This window comes from Chelmon rostratus, chromosome 16 (genome assembly GCF_017976325.1).
Source record: "Chelmon rostratus isolate fCheRos1 chromosome 16, fCheRos1.pri, whole genome shotgun sequence".
Lineage (NCBI taxonomy): Eukaryota > Metazoa > Chordata > Actinopteri > Chaetodontiformes > Chaetodontidae > Chelmon > Chelmon rostratus.
This window is the reverse complement of record NC_055673.1, coordinates 17856853-17873403: the sequence shown is the minus strand read 5'-3', so window position 1 is coordinate 17873403 and position 16551 is coordinate 17856853. Positions and strand designations below refer to the sequence as shown.

The following is a 16551-nucleotide window of genomic DNA, read 5'->3' as shown; positions in this document are numbered from 1 at the left end:
AACTTTTCAGCTGAGCTGCTGGAAATGGGTGAACCCGGCGTGCATATGTCGCATTACAGCGCGTGAGGGGAGAGATGCGGGCTGAATAGGTGCGCATGTGAGAGCGTGGACACCAAAGGCGCTGGAGCCTCCGAGCGCGATTTTCACAGGCGCGGCGCGGCGCCTTCGGTGTTAATTTCTCAACATGCTGCGTAAATAAATTCAGCGCCGCTGCTCCCCCAGATACTCTCCTCAGAAGTGAGTGCAGTCAGACTCACCCTGCCAGCGTCTTCGTGTTCAACAATAAAAAGCTCTTTTCAGCCGCGACCATCACGCAGGCGTTTAGGGAGAAGAGACTGAGCGCGCACGCCACAAGACGCTAAATGACAGCTTGTATTACCCCGCTCAGTTCTGCCAAGTCAGTGAGGGATGTCGGCTAATCGTGCAGGATCTCTGCTTAAAAACACCTCAAACTCAGCTCCCCCTCTTTCACTTGCAAAACAGAGTTTACTTCCCTTTCAGGCTTGATAAATATTCACGACACATTAAAGTGCTTTCAAATCGAGTGACTATGAGGTCTAGTTTAAAAGAAATGAGTTTTTTTCCCCAGCAGTTTAATTAATTGTTTCACTGTATAGCTTGTTTTCCTTGTGTTTTTCGCCCACTGGCGATCACCCACACTTTAATTTACTGCTCCGGCATTTCTGAGCAGGATCCATCTTCAGCAATTGTTATCGCGGGAAGCAATGTGCCAGTGTATCATAGTTCTCGCCAGCATTTCAATGTATCATCATTAGTGTAAAATAGTGCTGTTTATTTATTAATAGCAGTGGCAGCTGCGGGACAGGAGCAGCTTGGTTCCACTGCAGCCTTTGGTTTCAGCACCATGGCCAGTGACACTCATGCAGGCCACTGTGTGAGACTGCTGGCAGTGTGTGTGTGTGTGTGTCTGTGTGTGTGTGTGTGTGTGTGTGTGTGTGTTTTCAACCGCTCCCACCAGACTTCTGACCATTGACATGAATGTGTTGACTGTCAGGATGAAAGTGTCAGCATGTCAAGCCAACCTCAGATCAGAGTGGAGACTGAGTTGCAAATCTGCTGCTGCTTGGTGTCAAAGTTTAGTGTTTGGTTTCATTCCCGGACCACAGAGCGCCTTTGATTATTTTATGAGGTGATGTTTCAGATGACGAGGGTTGCTGGGAAGGACCTGCATGACATGATAAACACACGATTCCACGCACAGTAGGTGTAGCTGTGATTGCTGAAGTGTGTATTAAGCAAACTCTGAACATTTAGTGCATCAACATGCAGCCCTGGGCCCCAAGCATTGCTATAGGCAAGTGTGTTTTACTCAGTCATGGTTGCATCAATGCCCCAGTATAGGACAGAAAATCCCGCTTTAGTGTATTAGCTTCATTATCCTTGTGGCGTCCCTTCCTCTTGTAGCGAATTGCACTCTTGCTCAGCCACGGCACACCATTTTCCTACATAACAAGGCTGCTAAGATGCAACCGCGCACTTGCTCTCTCTCGGCGGACGGCAGCCTAATGAATATTTATCGGTTCACTGGATCAAGGTGTAATATCCACATTTTCAACACGACACGACGCGCGCCCTCACCCCTCATGTATGTGGCAGGGCATTCATCACCAGGCCAGGATCGTTTACAGCTCGGCCTCGCGCCACCTGCTTCACAGCCTGCCAGCAGATCTGTTTCTATCTTCATTAGCACTCGTCCGAACCGCGCTGCAGCCAGATGTCAGAGGGCCCTGACCTCGGCTCACTTCGAATAAAGTCAGCCCACTGGTTGCAGGTCTGTGTCAGAAGAATTTTGATTTTCTGCAAACCTGCTACTATTCTGCAGATGTTGAGATTGAAGTCCTGTATTGCCATGGTCACAAGTAAATTGGAAATGCTATTTTCTGCTCCAGAAACACTAGCTGGGTTGTTGTTTGGAGAACCCATAACCCGCCTTGTGCGATTTCACAGTCCAGGTGTTAGAGATGCAGTTGTTTCCCATAAGAATCAATCATTTTGAAAACAAATGAAAGTCAATGGCAAAGTAAATACTAATCTTTCTCTGGAAGTCTAAGGTAAATTTAACCTGCGCAGAAGTCCCACAGATGTCAGCATATACAAATACACCAGTAATATCCATTACAGTAACATACAAGAGCTGATTTTAACATTGTGTTTTTGATAGGCACCTGGTGTAGTATATTTTCTTTACAAAGTTGCGAAGTTTGAAGCAAAATGAAATCAGAAGTGTCAGTAATGACAAATTACAGTCAAATAAATACCCAATGGAGGGTTTTCCTTCTGCGATGGCTCATGTTTACCTGTGGTCAGAGTGCATTATTCCCACTGGACAAAAACAAATTGATCACCTTTGGAAAAAAAAATGCCACTCAATTGATCCCCAAACAAATGTGATGAGCTCTAGCCATGGTTCATCCCCTTTGGGCCTTTTGATGTGGGGAAACTTGCTGAGCTGCCGTGTCCTCCTTTTCTAATAAAGCTGTCATCAGCTGCCAATGTGCACTTTCATGGCGCGGCTCCAAGCTGGCTGAGATCAATAGCGCCTGTCAGGGAGCGGTCCCTCGGCGTAATAAGGCTGGGAGACACATGGTAAGTAGACCACAGGGAGGATCCAGGCAACGCTCCGATTGGATTTGGACTCCTGATTTCAACAGGGTGACATGACACTGTGTTTACACATGGGATGGAGAAAGAGAAGGAAAAGAAGAAAAGTGGGCATGCATGGATATAGGATAAAGAGTATCCTATTACAGAATCAAACATGATCTCCTGAAAGCTGATACAGAATGTATGGGATGCAGGGTATAGCTGTGTGTAGTCTCTGTTGGCACATGTGATGATGTCAGAAACCCCATTAGTAATATGATATCATTCTGATATCATTCTTCTCCCATCAGCATACTAGGCTTCAGCACTACACTATATATATATATATATATGTGTGTGTTTGTGTGTGTATATATATATATGTATATATATATATCCATCACTTCAGAGGATCTACAGCTCTGCTAGCATCATGCATATTTCATCAAACAACATGCAAGGCTGTGGAGCCCATAGCTCATGTAGCTCTTTGACATCTTTACTAACCAGGCAGCACTGATAGACACACACACACCACTTTCACTGCTGGAAATTTACTGGTAATGTGACAGACTGATAGAAAGAGTGATTCTTGTGCTGTCCCATTCAAACACACACCCACACAGCACAGACACGCCGTATTAAATCACGTGACGTGAAGAAGTAGCAATATTTTTTCTTAGTCTTGCAGATTAATTTTGCATGATCAAAGACGTCACATGAACTTTCTGGTTCCTCAAAGAGCTCTCTGTGTGGACAATCTGCGCCACAGTGATGGGTAGAGATACGCAGAGAAATCAATTTTTTATTCCAACACAAATGTATTTTATATAGGTTAGTGCATCATTGCAAATGCAGCGCTCCTATATATGAAACCTAGCATCAGTGTATTCCTCGCAGATAAGATGAAGGCTGCTGATGATCCAGGGAACCAGAGAGCTGAGATAACAGTTTAATAAACTGATGATAAACAAGACTACTGCCTAGTCCACATGTAACTGGGTATTTCCTTTGTTCTCAGAAAAAAAAAATCTGTCTACACAAGCACGAATCATGAAAACACACACACACCCACAAAACAATTGAAGCACTGTCAAGAGCATGCCAAACCTACAGGTGGTGATATAACTGAAGCCATGCTGGTCAATCAGAAGCATGATAAAAAGCTATTATAAGTAAGCTACTTGCGACAGGAGATCCAACCGGGTCACAACCAAAACCAGCGATATTGGCTGTGGGGTCTGTCTTGTGGGAGTGTTGGATTATGTAACAGTGACCTCTGTAGCATGTCCTGAAGCCTCTGTTCTTCACCTAAAGTGGAAGAGTAACTGCACATGTATGTGCAAACATGTAAAATGTTGTGTTAGCAGTGTTAGCACAAGCACTATTTTGCACTCTGTCTTCCCTGTGGACACATCAACACTGCAAACACAGTTTCTGAATGTCTTCACCCTGGAAGGAGTTTTTCAAAAGGTCTGAGTGGTTTCTGTTCCCTAAAACTGCATGGCAGCCCGCAAAACCACGCTGTGGTCAACTGACAAAGTGTGGACATATCAAGACCAGCACTCCCTCTATAGCCTCTGCTGTAAGAGTAGCATAGCTCCTTTAAGTGTGTGTATACTGACTGTGTGGTTGACTGGCAGAGAGTGATGGTGAATGCAAGCAGACAGAGGAGAAGGTTAGCAGTGAAGTTGCCAGTTTAGGAGTAAATGTAAAGTGGAGGTTACAGTTGAGGCTGCAGCTTCTCAAGACCAAAGTCACGCTCCTGTGTGTTGTTCCCATGCTGCTGGAAAAGTGAAGGGGGCATCAGCAAAGAATCCAGCCTGTGTTGAGAGAGTGCTTTCTGCAGTGGAAAACCAAGTAGGGAAAAGTAGCTGGTGCCAAAAGTGACTAGAGTCCAGCCAATTTGCGCACAATGCTAGCATCAGCATGCTAATATTCTCACAGTGACAATGCAAACATGCTGATGTTAGCAGCTGTAGTGTTTACCACATTTACCCTCTTAGTTCAGTGTGTTAGCATGCTAATATTTGTAGCTTAGCAGTAAACACAGTGCAGCTGAGGTTGGTGGGAACGTCATGCTTTGCAGCATTTGTTCATAAACCAAAGGACTGGACAGTTGTATAGTTGTGACCTGAAGATGGCGCTAGAGAAAATATCAGGGAATCATCAAAGTGAATATTATTCACCCTGAAAGGACCATGTATGCTTGTACCAGAGCAACTCATTGGACACCACCAGCTGTTGATAAATTTTACCTGAAACCAGAAATGTGAGCATCACGGTGGTGGTATGGAAAAGTCAGGGGATCATTGGGGTTCATCCTCTGGGAACCAAGAGATTCTGAATCAAGACTTTATGGCAATCTACTCTACAGCTGTCAACACATCATGAAAAACCTCATGGTGGCGTTGAAAGTAAAGTCAGGGGATTGCCAAAGTCATTAGGATTTACTGTGTCCTCCGGGAACCAAAAATGCTTGTAAAGTAATAGCAATCTATCTAATAGTTGTCAGCACATTTCATTACAAAACACAATTGACAGGCTCTTTGTGGTGCTAGAGGAAAGGCTAGAGGATCCCCATCAACATTGTTATCCCTAGAGGCATGCTGCCAGCATGGGGTACCACAGGTTTGACACAATAATTTCAAAAAATTAATGTTCAACTCAATTGAGCCACGTCATGTAAGTGAATAGAGACTGCGTAGAAGCTGTTCCAGTCTGTTTTTTTTCCAGGCAATAGTTGCAGTTCATCATTTAGCCAAGCAAGGTAGGGTTGATTTAACACTCCCTTCATTACTTATTCATGTAAAGAAAAACACAAACATGGGCATGATTTGTTGGCTGTCAGTATTTTCCTTTTCATAAGGGACCCGAGCTGCCAAGCAAATGGATCTGATTGTTTTGTTGCTTTAGCTTCTGTTTCATTTTAACCCTGTGAGGAAACACCTGCCTGCATGTTTTTGTTATGTGTGTTTGAACAGATGAAAAAAAGCTCCAAAAGATTTTTCATCCTGAAACTCTTGGTGTTTCAGGCCCATCTCTGAATACGCATTCCCATTCAACGTTTGTGTCTGCATTATTGAGCTCGCTGATGCACACTCAGGACTGAACCAGTCCTAAAATGCCACAGTTCATGTTTAAATGTGTGAGGAATTGATCGAAGTTGAAGCTGGCAATTAGTTTCATTGATAACTGTACCGGCAGGGAGGAACACACTGAACACGGGGAGGAATAACACATCTCCTGAATGGAAACAGTCCCATTACTCTCTGTCTGCTGTCCTCACTCCCCTCCTCGCCATTCATCCACGGATATAATGACCAAAGAAAGAGCAAGACGCTGATCTGTCAGGATGATTCACTGTCAATTTATCAGGCTTTTTATAAAGCGCCGCCTGTGCAGCAGCCGGGCGGGTGGACCCGGCCTCCTAACACTTCTAATAATCTGCATATTGACACATATGATGGAACAGTGCTGATTGGAAACGACTGTAAGGAGATGACTTCGCAGCGAAGACTTTGACTGAGTGTGGTGTCAGAAGGTGATAACTGGAGTGACCATGAGCAGCTGGATTTGCACAGACTGTTATGGCAGCTGATATGGTGTGAATATCGTGCGGTAAATGCATTTGAATAAAATGTTTGTTTACAATCAATCGCTCTTCCAGTTTCTTGGTGACATGAGAAAGCCATTTTGTTTCATGCTCAGAACAGCATGCAGCCTGGCTTGTGCCGAAACTGTTTTCGAATAAGAAATCTAGTCTACCAGCCACCTCATACTTGCAGGTCATACCCTGTTGGCATCCTCCAGAGGAGAAAGGCTTGTTATGAAAAGATGCATTTTTCTGTGCAGCATGTTCCAAAGACATGCCTCAAGGTTTCGCATTCTCTCTATATGGACTTTCAACGAGTAGGCACAGAATCTGAATTATAGCAGCATCATGGGCTTGCTTGGGATAGCTATAGCCGCACATCCACAAAAATTCTGTGCACAGCCAGCCGGCTGTCTGGGCCTTTACTAAAGACAAACTAGACAGGTTGCAGACTTTTCAATAAGCACAAAAACAAGGGCTGGTCTTGCTGCATAGTTTGCATCAGCAAACAGAACTCCTTCCCATAACTGCATTATAATCTAGATGAAAAGATGAAATACCACTAGTACAAGTGGGTTATTTTATTATCTCAGTGGGCATAACTCTACCGAATAAAGCCTGTGTGTGCTGTCAGTAATACACCACACTTGAATCGCTTTAATCACTTGAGTCTAGCACACACCCCCACACACGCAGGGCTTTAACTTACAGGGTGCGGAAATCGACTCAATACGTGCTAAATTATGTGCTACCAAATTATAAACGTCATGCCAAAAGGGAGGAAGTACTCAAATCATGTAGGCCTGCTTAAATAAAAGCAGCAATAAAAACACTGATACTGAAAAATGCACTAAAAGTACAGTAGTATTGGCAACAAAAAGTATCCCAAGTAAAAGTACTTAATATGCATAATAGCCCCTGTCAGTGTATTATTGTATCACTGTAACCTTATTAATGATTCATTATGGAAGCAGTACTGTAATGTTACAGCTTGCTGGGGTGGAGCTAATTTAATTTAGAGGAGCAGAAGTTTAAACAGCAGAAAATGGAAAGTTCCTCACAGCTGTGGTGAAGTGCAGTACTCGAGTACACCACCGCTTCCTCCTGATCTCCACACTGATGGGCAAGAACACAACATTCCTCCACAGTGCGCTTCCACTTTGCAGCGCGTCATGGAAGAGTTTAGACTGATGCCGATATCAAAGATGCTGCGGTCACATCAGCAACGAGCTGTGAGTTTGACCGAATCGTGCACGAAAAGCAAACCTGTGACTCAAACAGCGAGGCTCGCGTTTCAGGCCGGAGTGCGGCTTCATCCATCTGTGCGTCATGCGCTTCGCGGAAATAAGGCGACTGGCGCCATTGCGTGGCGTAATAGAAAATTACACGAGCCTCTGTGGTCAGATGGTCCCGTTAGTCATCATCTGAGATGAAAAATCAGTAAATAAAGAAAGAAAATGGCACTGACAGGACAAATAGAAAAATGACAAGAAGAAGTCTATTAACGTTAATACAGACAAAAGTGTATTGATCTTGATAGAAGAAGGCAGATGTATTCTGTTAATAAAGAGTGATTTATTACTTGGTTCCTCAGTCATCGTGATATAAGAAGTTTCTAGAATCGACTGAAGTGCTTTTATTTATAATCACCATGCTGCACCATCTGTGAATGATGTTTCCTTCTAAAACATGACATTTAAAACCATCTCTCTCTCCCTCTCTTTCCAGCTTCTCGGCGTTTCATTCTGAACTTTAAATAACGGAAGGCAGGCTTTGCGCAAAGCGCTGGCCTTAAAACAAAACTTCGACCAGCTCGTCCCAGCGCCACTCTCCAGTTCATCCATCCCATTTCCTGGATGAGGTTCCTGAGGGAGGATCCGGCAGAGCGGGCCTGGGAAAGTTCTCCCTACTTTTTCCGATTCCACGGGATCTTTTTAAAGGAGGCGGACACGGGGCGACTGCAGAGCGCGACTGGAGGCGGCGGAGGGTGACAGGAGAGGCAGCCACAGCGAGTCCAGACACCGGTGAAAGCACAAGGAGACAGACCCCGTTTCAAGAGAGAGAAAGGTGAGGATGAGCCGTCAGGACCAGGATTCACTTATATCCCTGTCAGATTCTGAAAAAAAAAAAAAAAAAGCCTCTTACTAACATGCTGTCAATGAGTGAGCGCGCGTGTATTTAATATGATTCAATCCCCTAACACATCAGGATAATATGTCTACAAGGAGTTTATAATGCCTGCCACACCTTTATTAACTTTTAATCGTACTTTTGTTTCATTATTTACGACCTCTTATAGTGAATATCATGATCTAAACGTTTTCAACTCTCTTCTGTTGCATTCTACTATAAATGATGCTACCTGTATAAATGATAGTAAGTTTTATGTTAATTTATTTCTTGTGTCATGTTTAAAAAAAAAAAAAAGTTTCAAACAGTATAAGAACTTAAAGTATGCCAGTGATTTTAAAATCACTCTCAAAGTTTCAGTTATCTTGTTCAAAGCCTAGTGGGGCTATGATGATTTCTTGGTTTCAGTGTTTTATTGAATTTTCTATAATGTCTTCTCTAGCTGTGTCTCGTATAGCCATCAATTGCTTGTCTGTTCGTATTCTGTGTTGTGTTTGGCAGAGAAGACAATACTCGCAGAAGTGGATCAGTCCACTTATCATTTTTGTGTCCGTCGAGCTCCCCCGGCTGTCCATTGTCTCGTCTCATCCTGTCAGAAGACATTTTAATTTGACGAGTAGGAAGGTTTTTGTTTCTTTTTTCCTCAGTGGACAAGAAATAACAGAAAAGCACAAACGGTCTAAACAAATATACAAGTGTCACAGCACCGTCTCAACTCCTCCACACAGGATGTTTATTCAGATGTGTGTGCGTGTGTGTCCACGTGCACGAGTTTCCCACCAGCCGCTGTGTCATTTATCAGTAGCGACTTCCATCAAGCCCCCCCCCCCTCGATAATCAGCTTGACACGATTCCTGAATCCAACCGGAGAAACGAAAGTATATAATAATGCTGCATAATGTCAGAGTTTGAGGGGCCCCTCTTGGACGCGTTCGCTCCAGTTTTACTGTGAACAGTGAAAGCATTTCCATGCATATAAAATGTTAACTTCAGTACCAGGTGTTTTTGTTTTACTTCATTTAGTGTATGGAGGCCTTGTTTTTCACATCTCGGTGATGAGGAGTTGGAGCCCACCCTAACCACGGTGTGAGCTCATGGAAGAACTAATAGGGGCCAGCAGCCAGATACACATGTTCCCCAGTAAAAAAAAAAAAAAAGACACCATTATACTGAAGGTTGGAGAAACTTAGCTCATTTGTTGCGTATAGAAATCATGAAACACTTGTGCGTTAGCTGTGCGTTTATGAAAAGCCTTGAGAATTCTGGAGGGGAAATAAAATGTACCAATTAGGTGTTAAGCGGCACAATCGAGCCAGGCTGTTCAGCACTGTTCAGTGAATGGAAAGGTGGATGAACTGTAAGACCTGCATCACAACTACAACTAATGGGAAAAGCACCCGACTCAGCTGCTCACCACCTGAACAGTTTAAACATGGTGATCTGAAGGTGCTTTGATTTGCTCACAGTTTGGTTCCATCTGGTCCGGCCTGACATGTTCACAGTAAATGTTGAGTTAACGCTAAAATTTTTGTATCTCAAACATGATCTCTTTATCTACTAACTGTCCCTCGTAGGAGCAGAGGATGTCCAGAGCTGACTGGTCCTTCCTGGAGCACCTGCTGGAGGAGGGCCAGGAGTATTCGACAGGCATTGGCCGCGTCTGGCTTACCGTGCTCTTCCTGTTTCGCATGCTGGTACTGGCAACGGCCGCCGAGTCTGCCTGGGATGACGAACAGGCCGACTTTGTCTGCAACACGCTGCAACCCGGCTGCATGGCTGTGTGCTACGATAAAGCCTTCCCCATCTCCCACTTTCGCTACTTTGTCCTTCAAGTCATCTTCGTGTCCACGCCGACCATCTTCTACTTTGGATATGTGGCTATAAGGGTTGGTAGGGATGCAAATGAAGGGGAGGAGCAGGATGAGGAGCAGGCAAAAGCTGGCGGCGGTGGAAGTAAGAGAGGAGAGATCGTAACAGTAAAGGACAATAGCTATGTGGCTAAAGACAATGCAGAAGACAAGGAGAAACAAGGGGATCTTGGGAAAGGAAGAAGAGCTGAGAAGGCACCTCCTGAGGTTCCTAAACTGAAAGGCAGGCTGCTGTGTGCATATGCATTCAGCATCCTGGTAAAAGTCCTGCTAGAAGTTGGCTTCATCGCAGGGCTGTGGTTCCTTTACGATGGCTTCTTCATCGCAGCAAAGTTTGAGTGCAAGGGGTTCCCTTGTCCTCATACAGTGGACTGCTTTGTCTCCCGGCCCACGGAGAAGACAATCTTCACCATCTACACTCAGGTGATCGCCGCCGTCTCCCTGCTCCTCAACCTCCTGGAGCTCCTCCACCTACTTCAGCTTGCCATCTCCCACCGGCTGGAGAAACGCTACCGCGCACAGCGCCAGGACTACCTACCTCGGGCGCAGCAGGCGACAGCGCGAGAGGAGCCTCCAGAACTCCAAGCGGAGGCGTCACAGCTGTACAAAGCAGGGAGCCACGTGGACCTCCCCGTCCAGGGTGAGGCTACATGCTACTCCAACCCCTGCGAGAGCTACGGGGATCTGGCCATAGAGGTGATCTGGGGACCTGGGGAGGCTGGGAGTGACGTGCTCCCCAGTTATGTGAACTGCATGGAGGCTATGAGGACTACACACTCCCCTAGAGTCCATTATAAGAAACACGCACAACACACTGGGAAAAACACTAAGGTCGCCCATAAGGGACACTTGAAGCAGAAGCATTATGTATGACGCAGATGGGGGTAGTGTGCTGTTTATGACTATGAAAGCTTTGTTGAGTCTTCCAGTTCTTTGTAAATACTATCCTGCACATGACACTTGACTATCAGGAGCGCACTGTGAGCTCGATGCTTCAGAGGCAGGCCCGCATTCAAACAGAGATTTACCAGATAAACTGACCGATTCAAAGGAAACAGTCTGAGAACGCTCCCTGAGGCAAAGACACTGAGACTCCACAATTAGACAAGACGCAGTCATAAGATGCTTTCATTTTGCATCTAGTGGCTTTTGGTGTTGAATGTGACAGTGAGGGGAAAAAAAAACAAAACAAGGGAAAGGGGGGTCTGCAGAGGGATATTGTGAGACTAGGCAGCAGAGCCACATTTAAGCATATTCCTCTGAGATTTGCACTGTAACCCCTGGAGTTCTTTGAAACCCCCCCTCCTCTCCCCGTGCCTGCGCTCGCGCTGTGGAATGTCCTGGTCTCTGGATCCTGCTAAGCTCCCAAGAGGATAATGGCTGCGTGGATGCAGGCACGCATGCATGCACACACACAATGTACTTTTCCCCCTCTCACTCGATGAGTTTCGGTCACTTGAGTCGGGGTTGCAGGCTGGGGAAGAGAAGGGGCGCCAAACCACGGGGATCATGGGATTGTAAGTGACTTCTCGTTGCGAGTGACCAAAGTATTTTAGCTATGAGGAGAGAGCGAGAGAGAGAGGACCACCGCACACCAGGCTGCGAGAGCTGAACAGAGCAAAGACAAGCGTCCGGTTTAAAAATCAAACCTTTTTAGAGAGCTTGAGAGAGATGCATTGGTGATTGGAGGTTGAATGGACGGCAAGCGGTACAGAAATGTGCAAACACAGTGAAAGGAAATGACGATGTGAAAACTGTATTTTAATGTCTGGAGTACTGTGAAGTAATACCAGTGCAAATATTAATTATTTTGTGTAAAATAAAGTTTTAAGTACCACAAACGAATGACGACACTGTCAATTTAGGACATAATCATCATATGAGCACTCAACAAATTAAAACTCTTCAGATCAATCACATACTGCGTTACTCGTGTTAAATATGCTACAGATTCCATACAGAGGCTTCACTCCACACACGGATCCCTTGGTGGTTTTATCCCCTTTCTGAACACGGGGATGAGATTTCTGTGTGGGAAAAATGTCTCTGAAGTGTGTCCTGCTTCTGTGTCCAACCATACACCTTCCACTACCCAAACACTGTCACAATACGGAGGCACTGAATCACTCAGGAGACAGTCCTGTGGGGATAATAGAAAGGCGGAGGTGTGGAGAAGTGGATGAGCCTTACGGGGCATGATGAGCATAACCTCCTGAGGGAAGAACGCTGCGCGAAATAACTTTGATTTAATGGCTGTTTTCAGATCTACAGCTCTGGCTGGATGGGGAAGAAAGGCATCAATTATATGCCAGTAAAAGTTCATACAAGGTGGAAGAGCACTTTCTATTTAACATCCCTCGGGGAGCCCTGACTGCTAACGCTGCTTTTGTGGAAAGCAAGCGATAAAATCCAGAACTCGGGACCTTCCACAAAGGTGCTCACCCAGGCTCCGAATGAATGCAGCCATATGTCTTCAGGGCGGCAGCCGCAGCGCTCTGCAGTGCGCCGCTCATTTCCAGCAATTTACCGAACTGTCACCATGACGATAAGGAGTTATCTATAGCAGGAAGGAGGGTTTATGGGAAATTTAAGTGAGACAGGTTCTCATAAAACAAACAGCTTCGGCTGCGTGAGGCCGAAGAAGAACGGCAACAAGCAGCTGAAAAAACTGAAATGAAAAAGAATCCGCCTTTTTTTCCTCTTGTGTTTTATGATGAATAATAAAAGGAAGACTCAGACTCATTTCTGAGTGGAATGTGTTTCTATTGTCAGCAGCCCCTCCCTGTGTCAAGGAGAAATTGGCAGATACTGCTGAGAGAACAATCCAAACGAAGCCTGCTGAAGCTGCCCAGTTCAATGTCTGTCCACAAGAACTTGGCTGGCATTCCTGCGCAGCCCTGTTATCTCAGTCCAGGTGGGCGGGCGCATGTGTGTGCACTCGCATGCGTGTGTCAGCGTGATTTGTTCATGTGTGCGTTTCCACATAAAGCCAGGGGGGTCACGGAACAGATTGCACGGGGGCGACCCACATCGGCCCTCTGCCTGCCAACCAAAGCCTGCGGCGGAACAGCGGAGCTCGCTTTTGCATCCATCTTCCTTATAGCCGATGTAGCTGGAGAAGCTGTACGCCCTGTTCTATTCTTTCCGCAGGGTAAACTCTCACCTCCTGTTCAGTGAAGCGAATACAGTATAAACCGTCCAGGATGAAAGCAGCAGCAAAGCTCCAATAGCCTTTTTTTCCCCTAGTCATTATCTACTAGCAAAATGCTCTCCCATCCATTGGCTTGATTACAGATTATTTATTATTCATGTCTAGACTATTTCCCAAACTCAGGGAGATCAAATCAAACACACGCTCTCAGAGGATATTCCAATAAAAAGCTTGACAATGGAGATATTTGTTTGTGCAAAGCTGTGCAACTAAAAATGAGTAGGAGCCATTAGCTGGGAGGACCCCCGTCTGTGTGACGGGTCATCTTTAACGGTTATACATGCAACCTCTGGGATCGCCTGCCGTTCTGACTGCGCTTCCTGACATTGTCGCAGTCACTGCTGATGCACTTCCTCGCTCTGTTGGTGAAGCCACATGCTGCTGATCACACACAAAGAAGGGCAGTTACTCAGTTTGGTGAATGAGCGCGCACACACACACACACACGCACGCACACACACCGCTGAAGATAAGGTTTTAGATTGTAAAGCGGTTCAAAGAGCCATCATGTAGCCTCCGTGTTCCAGCAGGTCGTATGAAAGGCCAACTGTCATGGCCAGAGGCGAGCCTCCTTTTAGGGGGCGTCTTACAGTCATGCCCCCACCAGGCTCTGGAGGGTCTTTAGAAGGTCCATGTTCGTCCCAGGCCAGCTAAAAACGATGGGCCTGTCGTCACACTTCCTGCCAGCTGTACTGCCGAAAGCCCTGGGTATCTTTAGGAAGTACTCTGAACAGACAGAGAAGGCGCTCTCTGTTTCTCTCTCTCTGTCTCTCTCTCTCTCTCTCACACACACACACACACACAGAGACAAACAAGGGACCGCCAGGGCTTAAAATAACATGCTATGGGGTGAATGAGGTTAATAAAGTTATGCAATGTAGCTTTATTTAGATGTAATTGTGAATAATGTTTCTCACATAGCAAAAATATTTTTCAGGGTTTAGTGTTTATGTCTGTGTGTGTGTGTGTGTGATAGGCATACAGCGTGTGTGCCAACTCCCTTTGTTGTTTTACCCAGCCAGCAGCACATACACACACCGTACAGACACACGACTTTCTCTGTATCCATAACAATGTCACGTCCGAGCACCCAGTCCTTAATTTGAGCATTTGTGCTGCTGGACAAAGCGACACCAAAATGCTTTGAGCAGCTCCTAAATATAAACTCTGAGCAGGAAGTGGGTCCGTATCTGTTTCCCGTTCCAGTATTGTTTCTCCCCAGGGATCGGTCGATTGGGATTGTTCACCCTGACAATGGGGCTGCTGTGGGCATTGTTGCATTGTTTTGTCCCGGCTCCGCTGTGTTGACCTAATGTCAGGGCCACCCCATCAAAGAGCAGCGAAGGATGAGGGAAATGGGCAAAGAGCCGGCTGTGTGGCTGGAGTCAATTAAGAGGGCTGGTACCACTTATAGCTCACAGAGTGTGTGTGTGTGTGTGTGTGTCTGTGGGTACAACTACTTTCGGGGATACATTTCAGACTCCAATCCATGCAAGTCTTTGTAATGTGCACAAACAGCAAGTTTTTGTGTGTATATGAATTTCTTTGTGTGTGTGTGTGTGTGTGAGGTGGAGTAGGGCATATCAATAAGCTTGTGCATGTTTATTTAGTCTCTCTCAAGCTCCTGAATGTCAATATGAGCTAAAGGTACATTTTAGGACTTGATAGGAGTGAGTGGGGTCGAGCTGTTTAACTTAAAGCTGCACTTATCAATATTTTTGTATAAACAATGAGTCGCATGACTAAATGTAATGTGGAATGGGTCACTCATTGTGACAAACCCATCTCTATAGCTCTCTTCAGCTATATGCAGCATTCTGGCATCTTTCAGCTCATTGTTTTGGTTTCACATCTCACAGCTTCACTGTTTTGGTTCACTCTCGTGAACCTCGTTTCTAGCAGTCTTCAGTGAAAATGCTCTGTTAAATGATATTTTCATCCTTTAAATAAATGCATTTTTACTTTGACTTCTTCTTCTTTTGAGTGTGAGACCCTTTCTATGTTTCTGTTTACTGCCTCTGTAGGTTTGACATAGAGCACTACCTGTACTCTCCCTCTCTGTGCATGTGTGGTTGTTCAGTAGAGGATGTGGTGCCCTTCGAGCAGGCAGACAGCTGCATTGTTCCTGCAGCAGAGGGAATGCCGTCTCCGGCCTGTCCACTCAGGATGTTGGACTGGACCTCCTTAAAAAAAAAAAGGAACAGCCAGCATCACCCACACCCATTATCCCCATCATCCAGCAAGAACAATGGAGCACCTCCAAACATCCCCCTTTCCCAGGAGCCTCGGTGCTCGGTTCCCACAGTACTGTCCAGTTCAGAGGAGCTGGGCCATTGTTAGACGGCCGACCTGTCCTCTGATTGTTCCCAGGAGGACGCACACACCTTCCACACACCTAAACACACTCCTTGTTAACTCTCTCTCTCTCTCTCAGTGTTATTTAGCCTCTCCATCCTTGCTTGTTTCACATGGAAACTTCCACCAGCTTGAAGTAATTGACGCTGAGCAGGCACAACCGAGGTCACCAGAGTGGAGCGGACCGTTCCACTGATAGCAACCTCGAGAGGGGAGTACAAGCTGATGACTGCCGATAGCACAGCGCTCGCTGCCGTGGTGCCAGTGTAAATCTGGGCCTCATCGTCTCTCCCCGTTTCACTAGCTGGCAGGGTAATGTAGCAGAACTCACCCTCGCACACTGGAAAGGTTACCATCCATTAAGAGAGCTCCTGGGGCACGCACAGGAGCAATGGACCTTTCTGTTTCATTATTTAACACAGGAAAGGCTGCGGGGCCGGAGTAAAAGTCAACAAAATAATTATTACATTCCTCCTAAGTGCATGTGAGTTATGACGTGTCGGCTCTGAAAAGCCTCATAAAGTTTCCTCATTTTGTCGCGTTTACGACACCAATAACTTCTCCGTCTTCAATCAGTGATGAATTCTTATTAAACTCTTTGTTTACCGACCACATCACTGCTCTCATTTCAGTTATGAGGACAGTAAACACTTTCTTTGACTGAATATGTGGAAACTTTTCCCTCCTTCTTCCAACGCAGGGAGGGCGAAGGCAACGTCTGTCTTCATCTACACCCTGTCAGCACTACATTAATTCAATCATGATAATACAGTCTTTTTAATCACTGC

General features: G+C 45.6%; 1 protein-coding gene across 1 annotated transcript; it reads left to right on the top strand.

The window, feature by feature from the left end:
- Positions 1 to 8131: 8131 nt before the first annotated feature.
- gja4 (gap junction protein alpha 4) lies at positions 8132 to 12787 on the top strand. The gene is made up of 2 exons (XM_041955278.1): positions 8132 to 8266; positions 9904 to 12787. Exon 2 carries the CDS (start codon positions 9913 to 9915, stop codon positions 11068 to 11070), a length of 1158 nt encoding a protein of 385 aa, XP_041811212.1. The 5' UTR covers positions 8132 to 8266; positions 9904 to 9912; the 3' UTR covers positions 11071 to 12787.
- Positions 12788 to 16551: the final 3764 nt, after the last annotated feature.